The sequence below is a fragment of the Capsicum annuum genome, chromosome 3 (assembly GCF_002878395.1).
Source record: "Capsicum annuum cultivar UCD-10X-F1 chromosome 3, UCD10Xv1.1, whole genome shotgun sequence".
Classification (NCBI taxonomy): Eukaryota; Viridiplantae; Streptophyta; class Magnoliopsida; order Solanales; family Solanaceae; genus Capsicum; species Capsicum annuum.
The window spans coordinates 33,272,718-33,289,858 of NC_061113.1; the positions used below are offsets into that span (position 1 = coordinate 33,272,718).

General features: G+C 30.6%; 1 protein-coding gene across 1 annotated transcript; it reads left to right on the forward strand.

Moving 5' to 3' along the window:
* Positions 1 to 12,459: 12,459 nt before the first annotated feature.
* Positions 12,460 to 16,628, forward strand: LOC107863984 (zinc finger protein CONSTANS-LIKE 13). The gene is made up of 4 exons (XM_016710217.2): positions 12,460 to 13,264; positions 14,017 to 14,229; positions 14,969 to 15,243; positions 16,130 to 16,628. Exons 1-4 carry the CDS (start codon positions 12,701 to 12,703, stop codon positions 16,239 to 16,241), a joined length of 1,164 nt encoding a protein of 387 aa, XP_016565703.1. The 5' UTR covers positions 12,460 to 12,700; the 3' UTR covers positions 16,242 to 16,628.
* The last annotated feature ends 513 nt before the right edge of the window (positions 16,629 to 17,141 follow it).

Sequence of the window (17,141 nt, forward strand, 5' to 3'; positions counted from 1 at the left end):
CTTGAAAATCATTAAAACTCTTGGAGAGTTTTCAAAAGTAATAATATTATTTGCTGAATGCAAAACATACCGAATTGGATTGGTCCTGATGTACCATATCTTAGTTCAATTGGTGTACTAATGTATCTTGCAAATACTACAAGGCCTGATATACCCTTTTCAGTTAATTTGTTAGCAAGATATAGTTCTGCTCCTATTAGGAGACATCGAAATGAGATCAAACACATAATTTTATTCTAAAGCCTGCAGTCTTAATCTTGTTGATTATGCTGATACTGGGTACTTATTTGAACCGTATAAAGCTCGATCTCAAATAAGCTATGTGTTCACATGTAGGATACTGCCATATCTTGGAGATATACAAAGCAGTCTATTGTAGCCACTTAATCGAATCATGCTGAGATAATAGCTATTCATGAAGCAAACTGAGAATGTGTATGGTTGAGGTCCATGATACATCTCATTCGAGAAAAATGTGGTGTGAAATATGACATTCTACCCATAATTTTATACGGAGATAATGCATAGCACATCTTAATGAAGGATTCATAAGAGGAGATAGAACGAAGCACACTTCAACAAAGATTTTCTACATACATGAGCTACAAAAGAATGGTGATATCAACATGCAAAAGATTCGTTCAAGTGAAAATGTGGCTGATTTATTCACCAAGTCTTCTTCAATTACAACTTTTAAGAAGATGGTGCACAAGATCGGGATGCAAAGGTTCAAGGATGTTCTCATTAGGGGGAGTTAATACATGTTGTACTCTTTTTCCCTTACGAGATTTTGTCCCACTTGGTTTTCCTTGTAAGGTTTTTAATGAAGCAGCCGAAATGCGTATTGTTAGAGATATGTACTCTTTTTCCTTCACTAGATTTTTTTCCCATTGGATTTTTTCTAGTAAGGTTTTAACGAGGTACATTATCTATCTAGGCATTCAAGGGAGAGTGTTATAAATGTATTTACATTATAGTGAATGTCTATCAAGATCTAATAAGATCTAATTGATATCTATCGGGATTTGAAGTATCTGACTTTTAGTCAGAAACTAGGAGTATTTTCCCCTATAAATAAAGGGGTTCTATTCATTGTATTCTCAATCGTATGATCTCTCATCCCTCAAGAGAAGAAATAAGAATTACTCTCTCTACTCTTCTTCTTTATTCTTTATTAGTTTATAACAGAAATTATATTTACATGGTTAATTAATGTGACATGAATAGACAACTCAGACTAAACAACAAAACGTCAATTAAATAAAGCTGATCCTAATTAAATTGGCTAAAAGAATATAATAGGGATCACGAGAAATAGAGGAATATTATTTGGGATAACTATATAAGCTATTAATTATCCTATTTAATTCAAATTTTAATTAATTATAATTTATAGTCTCTCTTAAGAATTAAATACAATTCATAGCGTCTCTTCTTTATTTTCTCCCTTTTTCTTTCTTTCTTTTTCAATTTTGTTTTTCATTTTTATGTCTTTTTACCTTTTCCTTTTTTTTTTTTTCCGCTTTTTTTTTTTTCCCTTTTTTCCTTTTTCCTTTTTATTTTTTTTCCTTTTCATTCTTTTATATTTTTTTTTAAATTTCCATTTTTATCATCTAGTTTTTTGTTTTTATTTCTTTTTTCTTTGTTGATTATTTTTTATTTTCGTCTTTTCGTTTTTGTTCTTGTTTCATTTTTTCCTTTTTCTTGTCATTTTTTCTCCTATTTTATTTTCTTGTATTTCCTTTTTTGTTTCTCTCATTTTTTGTTGTTGTTGTCGTATTTTATATTTTATATATTTTTATATTATATATTTATTCATATAATACTCTATATTTAAAATAAATTTATAATTTTATTTGAATATTTTATTCTTGAATATAATTTATTATTTTTATTTTTATATAAATAAATATATGAATTAGTTATATTTATTTGAGTCTAAAATATACAATATGCACTTTGTCATTTAATGTAAATATATCGTTAGTATTTGTATGTCAAGTTTATAATATGTATTTGTATATAAACAAGTATCATTCGTATGCATATGGTTCAAGTTGTATAAACACGTATCATTTGATACAAATGTAACATTTGTATTTTTATAATTTATCATTTATATTTGTATTATAAAATACAATTCGTATCAATGAATATAAATACAAGTGTTCGTAGAAAAAAGTAGTTTTTTTTTTATTTAACAATACAAATAATGTTGTAAACTACAAATTCAAATACAAAAAAAATAAAACAAGTGAAATTATAAATACAAATACAACATGTGGTCAATTTACAAATATAAATACAAATTAATTTTTTTTTAAATACAAGTGCATTGACAAAAATAGTTACAAAGACAATAGACAAACAAATTGAAATCACAAAATACAAATACAATATGCAGTCAACTATAACATACAATATAAAATAGCTCTTTAAAATACAAGTACAAATTGAATAAATTATAAATAATGGTGAAAACTATAAAATATAAATACAAGTGCAAACTATAAAATATAAATACATATACGAACTATAAAATACAATCAATGAATACAAAAAATACAAATGATGGTTGTAAACTATAAAGTACAAATACCAGTGATAATTACAAAATACAACCATAAAATAAAAATACAAATACAAGCAGAGGCGGATCTAGGATTTAAAGTTTGTGGGTTCCACATGTTAGATGAAAATAAAAAGAAATAGTAACTAAGAGGATTTGAACCCACAATCATGAGGTCAATAAAACTTTTACAAGTTTCTCTACTCCACTAGTTCAATAATACACTTTATTTATGAGTTTCCAACTTATAATTCCAATATATTTACTAGATTTCTATATATAAATACTAGATACGTACAAAAGTTATTGGGTTCCTGAAAACCCCCATTCGGGCTCCTAGATCCGTCCCAAAATACAAGCGCGAACTATAAAACAAAAATACAATTGTATCAATGAATAAAAATATAAATGATATTGCAAATATAAATACAATAAGCGATTGTGATATTATCATTATAACCCGTAATTTGAGCTCGACATAGCCATTTTTTTTTGAAAATACAAAATATATAAAATAAAATTTTAAAAATAAAATAAAAATACAAAAAATAGAAACAGAAGCTACAATTAGAAAAGTGAAAAAAAAAAGAAGGAAAAACAAGAAGAAGAAAACTAAAAAGGAAAAAAAAGGGAAAATATGAAAAAAATACAAAAAAATGAAAAATAAAAAATAAAAAATAGAAAAGGTAAAAAAAAAAAGAAAGAGAAAATAGATATTAGAGATAGAAGAGAAGTAAAAAAAAAAAGTAATCCAAAAAAAAAAGAAAACGAACATAGCAAAAAATTTAAAAGTAAAAAATAAATAAAAAGAAAGAGAAAAAAGATGATGATAAATACAAACACAATGAGCGGTTGTGATGTATCTGTCGCCATCCATAACTTGTACTTGATGTAACCACATCTTTTGAAAATATAAAAAAATATAAAATATAAAATACAAAAAAAAAATGAAAAAGAAAAAAAAGAAAAAAGAAAAAAGAAAAAAGAAAAAAAAAAGAAAGAGAAGTAGAGGCTAGAGATAAAAGAAGAGGAAAAAAAGAAACTGTTATAAATGTATTTACATTATAGTGAATGTCTATCGGGATTTAATAAGATCTATCAAGATATCAGGATTTGAAGTATCTGTCTTTTAGTTAGAAACTAGTAATATTTTTTCCTATAAATAAAGGGGTTTTATTCATTGTATTCACAATCAAGAATCATCTTATGATCTCTCATCCCTCAAGAGAAATAAAGAAGCATCTCCTTTTCTCTCTCTATTTATTGTTGTTCTTACTTTTATATTTTATAACACGTTATCAGCACAAGACTCTGCCAAAATCTAAAGATAGTTTCAAGGTTAGTAATTCCTTATGTTATCTGTCTTTTGCTACTAATAATATAATTATTGTTGGATTTGAGGAAAAATAATTTCTTTGGAACCATTTATATTTTTAATTTATTTTTCAAGAACAATATTATCAAAAGAGGTGATAATATGTTGGGTTCAAGTCCCATTGATTTATGCCTAAGGAGCCTTTATATGGATAAGACGTTGAGTTTGAATCTCAATGCACCATATTGATGATATAATGATAGTTAAGGCAAAATAATGTATTTTTTTTGTGAAAAGTTCTAAAAACATGTCCACTGAATATGTTCCATTCCATGAATTGAATGTGGTAACAATATATGATAAGTCTGAAAGATGATAATTTGCTCTATTCTTGAAGTGGATTTGGTAGAAATATATGATAAGTCTGAAATATGATAACTTACTTCATTCTTGAAGTGTATGTGATAGCAGTGCATAATATGTCTGAAAGAAGACAAGTGATTGAATGCACGAATATACACGTGGAGGGACAGTATGATAATGTTCATCAAAAGTGATGATATTTTCACATGCATATTATGATCATAAGATATGTTAGAGAAAAATTTTCCAAATCATATGTATGTCTCGATTTGGTCCTGAAGTAGCAATATCATAAAAGAGGTTATAAGCTATCAATTTGATAGGCTTAATACATGATTATATTTCATTCATGAGAATGAGAATTTTAATTGTTATAAGCATAGATCCATTCCCTAGGGGAATGTGATGATATTTAGTAAAGCTTATCAATACAAACTTGTACTTGATTGTGATGGTATCACAACTCACCTCCAAAAGAGGCAGAATAACCGAGAAGAGTTATTTTGAAATCTACTTCTAAAGTAGTAAATCTGCAATTTATTCATGCAATAGTAAATCTGAAATTTACTAAAGTGAAAAATACATGTCATGATAAATTTGGAGTTTACTAGTATAAAAATTCATAAATTGACATGAACGATTGCGATATCTTAAAGATGTGCATATTAAGTATTAAATACATATTGAAGAATTCAAAAATTCTTCATGAGCTTATAATAGTGATTGTTCTCATGATAAGTTGGTTGGACCAACTAATGTTGGGATTTGACCCCTTAAAATCTAAAAAGTATAAAGGGTGAATATGGGCCCGTTCATCTATCATGTGATATGTTGAAAAGATGCATCAATAAGATGATCACATGTACATTCATTGTCAACCTATGCTTGACATTCATAAAGTTACTCGCTCAATATAAATTGAGCATAATTTTCAGATTGTGTAATCAAGATAATTCATCTTGATGAAGATGGTTTAGCATTGAATGTCTTCCATAAATAGTTGAACCATTACTAATGAGAATAAAGTTTTATGTATTGGTATGAAATATGATATGTTGCATACAATAGCACTTGTATGCATTAGACCAATTTATTATGGTGATTTCTTCCCTCTCAATTGGTTCAAGGTTAGGAACCAACTATTCCATCTAATAGTTTTGATATGTGGTATACGATTAATGAATATACTATAATTCACAAAGATGAATTCCTCAAAGAAGATGGAGGATGTATGTTAGTTTTCCTAATATAAAGGGGAGATTATAAGCGGCTATGAAATATGTTAGGAATTATCACTAGATCCTCATTCAAAAGATAATTCAAGTCAAATGCCGAAAACAACTCATATTTAAGCTGCAAGTGCTCCTATTTTGTGTCCATGAAGGACAAAGTCTATACATGCGTGAAGCGTGGTAGATCAATCGGTTTCAAATGAAATAATCCCTGAAAACGATAAGGAGCAAATAATCATATTAAGAAGGCAATGTGCTCTTGAAGAGCCTACGACAGAACACTTTATGAAACCTTATGAAAGGTTCAGGTACCCGAAAATAATGAAGTGATGAGATCTCAAAATATTATGTCGCATTGTGAATCGATACGAAATGACATATCATTAATATCTTTGATACAATATTGGCGCAATATTGTGAAGGATTACGAGGATCTGAATTCTATGTTAATTTAAGATGCTGATGTAGAAACATTTATCAAGTGACATGAAAGGATACATCTTGGTAAGCACAAAACTTATTTGATTTGCAACCCAAACACTTGAAGATGTCACTAATGAAATGTTGAATATTATCACTTGAAAAATTTACATGAGAATTTTTAAGGATTCAAAATGTTTGAAGCATATAAAAGTTTCTGGGAAACTTATTTATAATCCTTATATTGTATAAGCTTATCGCTTGAAAATTATTGAAACTATTGAAGAGTTTTCAAAAGCAATAGATTATTTGCTGAAATAAGAAATATACCGAATTGGATTGGTTATGAAGTACCATATCTTAGTGCAAGTGGTGCATTAATGTATCTTGCAAATACTACAAGGCCTGATATAGCCTTTTCAGTCAATTTGTTAAGCAAAGTATATTTCTGCTCTTACGAGGAGACATCAAAATAGGATAAAATATATGAGTTTATTTTATTCTACAGATTGCAGTCCCAATCTTATTGGTTATGCTGATGTTGGGTACTTATTTGACCCGCATAAATTTCGATCTTAAACATGTAATGTGTTTACATATGGGGACACTGTCATATCTTGGAGATATACAAAACAGTCTATCTAGTCACTTCATTGAACCATGTTGAGATAATAGCTATTCATGAAGCAAGCCGAAAATGTGTATGATTGAGGTCCATGATACATCTCATTCGAGAAAAATATGGTGTGAAATGTGACAATGTACCCACAATTTTATACAGAGATAATGCAGCATACATAGCACATCTTAAGGGAGGATTCATAAAAGGAGATAGAACGAAGCACAGTTCATCAAAGCTTTTCTACATACACGAGCTACAAAAGAATGATGATATTAACGTGTAACAGATTCGTTCAGGTGATAATGTGGCTGATTTATTCACCAAGTCTCCTCCAATTGCAACTTTCAAGAAGATGGTGCACAAGATCAGGATGCAAAGGTTCAAGGATGTTCTCATCACGGGGAGCAAATACGCGTTGTTCTCTTTTTCCCTTTCAAGATTTTGTCCCACTGGGTTTTCCTTGTAAGGTTTTTAATGAGGCAGTCTATATGCGTATTGTTAGAGATGTGTACTCTTTTTCCTTCACTAGATTTTTTTTCTACTAGGTTTTTTCTAGTAAGATTTTAACGAGGCACATTATCTATCTAGACATTCAAGTGGGAGTGTTATAAATGTATTTATATTATAGTGAATTTCTATCAAGATATAATAAGATCTATCAAGATATTAGAATTTGAAGTATCTATCTTTTAGTCAGAAATTAAGAGTATTTTTTCCTATAAATAGAGGGGTTTTATTCATTGTATTCTCAATCAAGAATCGTCTTATGATCTCTCATCCCTCAAGAGAAATAAAGAAGCATCTCCTCTTCTCACTCTATTTATTTTTGTTCTTGCTTTTATATTTTATAACAGAAATAATTTAACAAAAAAAAATAAAAGAAAAAAGAGAAAGAAAAGCTATAAATTATAATTTTAAAAATTGGCTAGGAACAATCCTATTTTGTTGAAACTTAGGCTATTTCTATTAGTAGTATATTATATTTTCCGTCTCATATTAGTTGATCATCTTATTAAAAATATATGTTTTAAATTACGTGTCTACTTACAAAATCAAAAAAAAATTAATTGAAAATTTTATCTTTACAATTAATATTATTTAAACTATAAAATAAATTTATAAAGTTCTTAAAAAATATATTAATTAATGGATAAATAGTAAAACTAATCTTCTTATGTATGATTATTTCTTTTAATTAATGGATAAGTAGTTAAATGATTCTTCTTATGTATGATTTTTTAAGAAATGTGCAAAAGTGAAAATATCCGCTGCTATAATAGGAAGGAGTAACATGCATTTTGAGTAACACACATTTTTATTCTGGATAAATTATACAAAATCACAAATTTAACAGATTTTATTATCCAAAATTTCTTAATTTGTAAATAATTACTTACAATTTTAAATTTAATATTTTACTCTTGATACATATGAATAAAACCCCCATCTTACTTTTACTCCACAATTAATGCATGGAATCTATTTTATTTTTTTCAAAGATTTCATCCCCTAAAATCTCGCCCAAATTATCATCAATTGATACAACTTTCATCTCCATTACTACAGTTTTTTCACCAATTTTATTATCTTTTTTGATCTTTTTCTCAACTTCTCTTTTATCAATTTTTTTTTCAACTTTTAAATCAATACCCATTAAGGAAAAGAGGAGAAATTGAACAATTAGCTGTTAGATTTTCGACGAGAATGATCAAAGTGACGGTGGTGGTGAGAACGAATGACGAAGTGGGTGGATAGCTAAGTGACAGTGATGGTGTGGACGGAGTGGTGGTAGTGGATTAAATGTATCAATCATAAGTAAATTGAACAATCAATTGTTAGATTTCCGACGAGAATGATCAAAGTGGCGGTGGTTGTGAGTATGAACGACGGAGGGGGTGGATAGCCAAGATGACAGCGATGGTGTGAGCGAACGACGGAGGGGGTGGTTGTGATGGATTATATGTATCAATCATAAGTATCAACACATATATGTACCAATCATATGTATCAAATAAATGTATTTAATACATATGTAGATACATATCAAGAACTTGTGTACTTTTTTCATAATTTTAAGGATGATGCATATGTTTTTTGATCATTTAAGGGAAAAGGCATCGTTTCCATCCCAAACTATACCCGAAAAGTTGAAGCCACACCTAAATTATAGTAGTGACCTATTACACACCTAAACTATAAAAAAGTGAAACTATTTACACCCTGTCAGGCTACCACCACTTGCATGTGGTGTAGTGTTTTACACGCGCTGCCACGTCAGCACCACGTCAATAAAAAGTATCACAACTTTTTTATAGTTAAGGTGTGTAATAGGTCACTTATATAGTTTAGGTGTGGATTCGACTTTTCGACTATAGTTTGGGGTGGAAACGATGCCTTTTTTCTTAATATTTTTAGCTGTTTACTTTTGTTATTTAATAGGCTGGACGCGCCTAAAATAAGTATAATACACGCGCCTTAGAATGGGGGTCGCGGGGAGGTAATAATATCACTTTTATATAGTTAAGGTGTGTAATAGGTCACTTATATATTTAGGTGTAGCTTAGACTTTTCTTGTATAGTATGGGGTGGAAATGATGCCTTTTCCCATCATTTAATGGTTCCACCACCCTCATTCAGTTTAGATATTTTTCAATTGATACATATGATTTTTTATTTATTTTCATGATACATGTTATACGTGTGTCATTGATACATTTTATTTTGTGAGAAACGATATGTGTGACACTGATATAATAGTATAAGCAATATTTATGGGTGTTGTTAATCAGTTATCAAAATATATACATTACCAATATGATACATTTGTTGTTGGAATATTGGTGATACATATGACATATACTTTGTGATAGTGATTCATATTTTTGATTTATTTATAAATGTTTGATATATTTAACATATGCTTAGCATATGTAAACTATTTATTTTGATGTGGATTGAATTTTTAATGGTTATTGAGTAAGTTTACCAGATGTATCATTATGGTACATCTGGAACCAGATGTATCATTGTGATACATCTGGAACCAGATGTATTTATTCCACGATTTTTGCCTTATTTTACTCTCTGTAATAATTAAAAATTAGTTATTTTCTTATTTAACTAACCATTAAATTACAAATATATCACAATGTATATGTATCATAAATATCAAAATTCGGGATATCATGTAATTATATAAAATTATGGGAAAAAATATTAGAACCCATTAAAAATTTGGAATTTACGTAAGTTACCCTTTTATTCTTTCCCCACTTGAATTGGTCCAAAATGAAATGTAATTAGGACGACGTATATCGAATTGAAATTACTCCCCCTGTCTATTTTTATTTATTTTAAAATATCTAATAATATTTATATAATTTATAAAATTAATGAATAATTTATCTATTTTTATCTATACCCTTTGCATAAATAAGATTCATTATCTAATACATTTTTAAAATATTAAATTTATTATATTCAAAGGGTAATATGATGAAATTATCCCTATTAATTGTTGTGTTAATAGAAAAGTGAACAAGTAAAATGAACGGAGGGAGTAATAAGGTGTTTTGTTTTGGTTGCAAGTAAATGGTCCCTAATAACTTCTACATATATACCAATATGGGCTGTGGTGCAGCGGATGGGGCTGCTCCACCCTTAACCAGAGGTCGATGGTTCGACCCTGGGTATGGAGAAAACTCTCTTGGGAGTGCTACCCCCCGAATGGGGCCCTACCCGACACAAATCCGGATTAGTCGGACTCCAAGACGGGTACCGGACACAGGATAAAAAAAAAAACTTCTACATATATTAGTTATATCAATTTTTAAATTACGAATAAAATACCATATTAATTTTATACATAAATAACTTACCTTTTAATAAACAATCAAACATAATATTACTTATATAGAATTTAATACTAACATAACTTACCTCTAAATCTGCTACCAAACGACACTTATGTGAAGGAGGAAATCAAACTATGATAATGAAAAATAACAAATTATGTGAATTCATCTTTTTCTTCCTTTATTAGAAGTCAAACTTGCTAAAGGAGAAAAAAAGATCTCCAACTTTTTCCCTTTATCTTGTACTATACGTTTTTTCTTTTTAGAAAAAAAGAAAGAAGCCCCCTTTCCCTTTCTTTTTCCTGAATAAAGTACTTATAATAGAACCTTTTAAAATTTCATCTTTTTTGGTTGACTAAGAAAAGTGTCTAAATGAATATATAAATTAAGATAAATAATATATATTAATTAATTATAATTAAGTAATACTAATGTGTTAATTAAATTTGTTGATTTGATGGAATCATCCCACGGTATTAAGTAATCCCTTTTAGATCATGTGTCATACTTTCACCTTATTCTGTTTAAAAAAATGATTATATCTATAAACAGTAAATTTTTTATATTTTATTTTATCCTCATGATATACCCTTATAGGAATAGTATGGTATATGTATTTTTAATTTAAAATCACAAAATTTACAAGTATTTTGCACTTTTAAATTGAATTAAAGTTATACATAATTTTAGTATAATTTTGTTTACATTATTAGGTTACTTAAATGATATTTATTGTTAAATTTACTAAAATGTGAATTCATAATGTTGATAGTAAGATAAGTTATCTGCTATAATAAATAAAAATAATTCGCTAGCTAGCATAAAAATTTCACACACCATCTATCAATAAAGATGACACCTAACATAAAATGAAAAATTAAGTTTTATACATTCATGAATCAGAAGTCCAATTCCTTCAATTGAGAATTTATAATACAATTACATTATTTGATTCAATTGTTGGTTTTTTTAAAGACTTGTCAGGCGCTCTAACCTTTCGATAAATATAAAAGTCTAGTTTCCAAGAAAATAGCTCTAGGCTCTGTCCAATCGGTCATCCTGTTGGCATCTTTCGGTCAACTACTTTTTTTCTCCAATCTTTTTTAGCCACTTTCACATCTGTCATATGCATTCTGACTTTCATCGAGAACCAATGTAAAAATCTGAATCAATCGATACAATAATAAAAAATTCATAAATCAAAATAAATACTAAATTAGAATCCTCCATAGCAATATTTAACCAAATATGGCATCTTATATATTTCGATCCAAACTAACACCTAAAAGTAAAATACAAACAAGTTTATGAATTGTAATTCCCCCCCCCCCCCCACTATCCCTGTGATCACTCCCATGTACCCGGAGATACCTACAAACAATGCAAAGTAAATAAGAGAGATAAGTTGAAGATAAATTTATTAATAAATTTGCATATTTTTGTTTAACACATATCTCTCCGATTCACTTGTTGATTTTTTTTTCAAAACGCCCTAGCCTCTGTCAGATCGATCATCCCCTTGGCATCTTACATTCAACTACTTTCTCCCTCCGACTTTTTTAGCCACACTTCTGCATAGGACATATTCATCCAGACTTTCATCGAGATCAAATACAGAATGTAAATTAGTTGATACAATAATAATAAACTAAATCATGAATCAAAATGAATACTACTAAAATAGGAGTGGTGGATTCAAGATTTTCATTAATGCACTTTGAAAAATAAAAATATAGTATTTGAAATTTGAAGTTGAAACTTCAATATAAATTTCAAACTCCTAAACCAACATCTACTCTTACTTCTAAGAGATTCAAAATTTACATATTTACATAAAAAGACCTACAAATTACCTTATATATAATACAATTCTCCCCCTCTAGATCCGCCCCGCAGAACCCTCCATAGCAACAGGTAACCAAACATGGGATCCTATCAGTCCATATTTCTCAACAACACCGATAAAAAGTAGTACTAACATACAAATAAGTGTGAATAAGAGTAAATTTTTTTCAACTATCCCCGTGATTACTCCCACGTAGGAGATACAAACAATGCAAAGTGGAGTAAATGAGAAAGATATTAATACACCTATACAAGATATCTCCAACCTTCCTGGGTCCCCATGCATACTCCCTTTTCAAAAGTGATAAGATTCTTGTGCCTAACAAACACTCTCCTCTTCTTTCCACCACCAATGGTAACCAAAAAACCTCTGCAAAAATAACAAAATTAACCATTTCAATCTTACGAGAAAGTGTATTTCCTTGCAATTAAATAATCATAAGCAACATCCAAAAAAACAAAAAAGAAGTCCAAGTAGACATGACAGAACTGAAAGAGGATCAAGAAAATCATCAGCAGCAGCCGCAACGAACGCGGCCGCTGTGTGATTTTTGTGGTGACAATACTGCACTATTGTACTGTAGAGCAGATTCAGCTAGGTTATGTTTTACGTGTGACCGTGAAGTTCATTCAACTAATCAACTTTTCACTAAACACACACGTTGGTTACTGTGTAACTTGTGTGACACTTCTCCGGCTTCTATATTATGTAGTACGGAGAGCAGTGTTGTTTGTCAGAATTGTGATTGGGAATGTCATAAACAAGTGTCTGTTTCTTCTGTACATGAAAGGAGGCCACTTGAAGGGTTTAATGGATGTCCTTGTGTATCGGAGTTGTTGTCGTTACTTGGATTTGAGGATCTTGGGAAGAAGGATCTTTCGTATGGTGGTGATGATGTTTGTTCAGGTGATGGTGGTGGAGGTTATGGTTTTTCTGATTGGGTTATTTGGGATACTCCATCTGTTGTTAGTCTTGATGATTTGATTGCTAGTAGTGATTCTGGACATAATTTTCAAGCTGTTGGGGTTCCTCCTCTGCCCAAGGTTCTTACTTTATATCCCCTGTTCGCCTTAGCTTTCGTTTGGTCATAGATTTTGAAGTTGAAACTTAAATTTTCGAGTTTTTCAGATTGTGATTTTTGAAACTTCAGGTTTGCATTTTCTTTGAATTTTTTGAGTGGAAGTGAAATTTCTCCCAAAAATTAATGAGTTGGTTTTGTGGAACTTGAAGATAAAATTCAGAATCTGATCAAATTTTGTGGCCAAACAGATATTTGAAGATAAATTTTCTAAATTTATTCAAGATCGATAGCCAAACACTAGCTTAGTTTACTTAATGATGTCTTCAATATGTCACTATGTACATAGGCAGAGCTAGGATTTTTAGGAGTCGTTCAGTACGAGGGATAAAAGATAGAAATTCAAGGATAAAATAGAGGATTATTTTTATCCTGCATCTGCTTAGGGGTATTAGTTAGTCCTAGTAGCTATAAGGCTGCGCCCATGCCGTGCGAGCCTGAATGGAACAAGGACACTGAATTTTATAGGATAATGGATGACGGTGAAACTCGAAACTTAGTTCTAATAGCATGTTTAATTTTGTGACCAAACTCATTTGAAACCTCAAATTGTGAGGGAGAGCAGATTTTTAACTTAATTATGTCTTTAGCAGATAGAGATCTCTTTTCTCTTGCTCCTTTTACACCATTTGCTTCTGCTGTTTTCTCTAACAAAATAAATAGCACTTAGATTCTTACATGCTAAGGGTTTTTTCTAATTTCTGTTTTTGAAATCAGAACCGAAATGCTGCATGTGGGAAACACAAAGAAGAAATACTTTGTCAGCTTCGTGAATTATCTAAGTTGGAACCAAATTCCAGTGATGATCAAGATGAAACTGTACCAAATATAGGATTTCAATATATGGAACCTGCCCAGAATCTTCAATCAGGTCCTAAAGGTTCAGGATTTATGCAGAAGACAGAGCAACATGTAGTTCCTTCATCCGAGGTATACCTTCTTTCCCTGCATAATTTCGTTTTCTTTCTCCAGTCATGGTCACATATCATTCTCTGCTGCTCCTCTTATAGTTGTTAAGTGTTGAATTGAAAGTTTAACCTATCATTAGTTATTAGAGCATTAAATGAACCTTGGTCCTAACTCAATCCTAAAAGATAGCCCAAGAGGGGAGAATTGTTCAAAGCCATATTAAGAGTCCAAGGAACCCCTCCATATCCAATGTGGGATTCTTCATCCATCAAGGGACACTTTTAATGGGCATGCTCAAAGTTGGGAGTGTTTACTTGACAGCTGAAACCAAGTTTGAGTGTTTGTTTATGTATTATGCTATTATATTATGTCTCAACATTAAGTAACATATCTTGTGAGTTGTGACCACCCATAGGTGATAGGACTAAATAAATTTCCACTATCAAACTTTTATTTAGTTTTCCACATAATCTTCAGCAAGTGTTATGCACTTATGCTTAGTTTACATATTTTTTTGGCATATCAGGACTGGGGGACACTCAAGTAATCCATTTGTATTTATGAAACTATTGCTTTAACATCAATTATAGGTTGATCCATGCTATAAACAGTGAAGACTATCATCACTTGATCTAGTTTTGCGAGCCACAGTTAGCTCAATTCAACTTTTACATTAAAGAAAATGATAAATTTTAATAAAGAGGAGTTGTAGCAGTTGCAGTGTTGAACAACATGACGTGATCATGGTCCTTGACTGCAGGGAAGTGCCTTTAATTGGTGTGGTGATAGTGGTGAATTCGCAGATCAAGGTTTTTCTTCTTCTTTAGCGGACTGCTTCATTGAGACGAAGTGTTTATTTCCCAACAGAGATTCAGATGTTTGTGATGCTTCTGGTAGAGCAAATGAAGAACAATCTCACAATGCTCCCACTACTGAAACATTTCAAATGGTACCTAAAGTTGCTCATCGTGAGTTAAACAGCCAAGAAAGAGAAACTGCAGTGTCACGGTACAAGGAGAAGAAGAAAACAAGGAGGTAGCAACACTTGCTTTTTCATTCTGTGTTTTGAAATTGTTGGACGTAAATTTCACTTGAAAAAAAAAAGGTTCTCTTTCTTATCATAACAGATAAGAATGTAAACAAAAGTATTTTTTCATATCTTCTAGTCCAAATATCTGATATGCTTACTGCTTTTTTGTTAAAATGTTTCAAATCATATATAGGCTATTAACTATTGAAGGTGTAGAATTTTCTCGAGTGTTACTTATTGTGTTAAGCATTTCTTGCACCTGATATGTGTTTATGGCTGATTAACTGTTAAAATTCTGGTCCAATAAGTAGGCAAACTCTTTTATCATGCAGAAAAATATACAGTTTCTTTTGCTTGTTTTCAACTTGTTAGTTCTGGTGGTATACATTTACCTCGGACAATCTACTTGAACTAATTGTGAATGAATGTTTATCACTCCTTTGCTCAAGAAATCCCGGATCGTATTGTAACATCCTGTAGAACTACTCCTTTACTCCTATATATATTTTTCTCCATTTCTTTCGTTGCACAAGACACGTAACTACACTCTAATATCTTTGGAATAGCCCTATGAGTTATTAAGGTCATAGAAAATCCACCACTGAGCACATTGTTTAATTAATTCTGCCAAAACGATCCAATCACATGGCCTCGTTGACTCTGATATTTTACCTTCTTCATATAAACTTTTAAGAGCACAGCCAAGCATGTTTCCTTTATGAAAATTTAGAACTCGATTTTACATCCTAAGTATGATTTACCTACAATCCTGCTGTTCAAAATGTCACATTTTGCTACTAGATATACTTTATCAAGGCCTTTTCCATCTTAATTGATTGGTATTCTCTTTTTATATAATATCAAGTTTCTTGACTGAGATGTTTTCATCAGATATGAGAAGCATATTAGGTATGAGTCAAGGAAGGCTCGGGCAGAAAGTAGGACGCGAATCAAGGGGCGTTTTGCCAAGATGGATTACAGGGATTCCTCCGTGCATCAGTAGTGTCAAAGGTTTTATCTTTTCCAAATAAGGTTGCAAAAGCAAACAATCGAGTACGTTCTGCTGGAAGATCATCGGTATACTGCAATGAAGGTTTCGTTAATTCTGACATGTGGACTGCAAATCTTTTATCAGCTCGATCGCAGGATCTATTGAGGCACGGAAGTCGTCTTTCAGCATGTATTTATAGTAATTTGTAAAGCTAAAAGTTTATAAAAACATGTGTAGCTGTGTCTGGGTGGAAAAAGAGAAAAAAGTGAGATTTAGTATAGATGTTTTATCTAGCTTGCTGTGTATGTAGCTTTTGCAGTTCAGCTTATATATACCTCATTGAAATGTCTAAACGAATACGTGGACTTCTGCATTCAATGTTCATATATTCGTTTATTATTTCGTTAAGCTCAGTCATTTATTCATAGATGTGATGGAATTTTGATTATATGAACTCCAAGGCTGTAGGTTGATGACAGTATTGAAGCCAGAACTTTTATAAAGGGGTTCAAATACGAAGAAGTAAACACACGAAGAAGTCAAGAAAATTGTTCATTATATTTCCATGAAGGGGTTTCACTGCTCCCACCTGACATTGCCCTTGGTTGATGAAAAGGTTTACGTGCCTTCATGTCTTCGTGCTTCTTTACATTGATATCAACCCCTTCCACTCTTCTCTTTCGAGTTAATTTCTCAAAAGGTTATTGAACTTATCATCTTTCTGTGAAACTCATGTTTGTCACTTTAAAATTGCTAAACTCAGGTTACTCACAAAATAAATTTGTTGGATTTCATGGTGATTTGAGTAATGAAGAACAAGAGAAGAAGAAGAGTTCTTTGATTTTTTTCAAATGATAACAATCTCGTACAGACAACAAAACCTATATGTTTAGATTCTTCTAGGAGGCCACG

What these genes read in the sequence shown, in the direction of transcription:
- LOC107863984 (XM_016710217.2), top strand. Translation starts at nt 12,701, where the DNA reads ATGACAGAACTGAAAGAGGATCAAGAAAATCATCAGCAGCAGCCGCAA. An exon ending in ATGTAGTTCCTTCATCCGAG is followed by an intron (nt 14,230 to 14,968) that starts GTATACCTTCTT and finishes CCTTGACTGCAG; the next exon opens with GGAAGTGCCTTTAATTGGTG. An exon ending in GAGAAGAAGAAAACAAGGAG is followed by an intron (nt 15,244 to 16,129) that starts GTAGCAACACTT and finishes TGTTTTCATCAG; the next exon opens with ATATGAGAAGCATATTAGGT.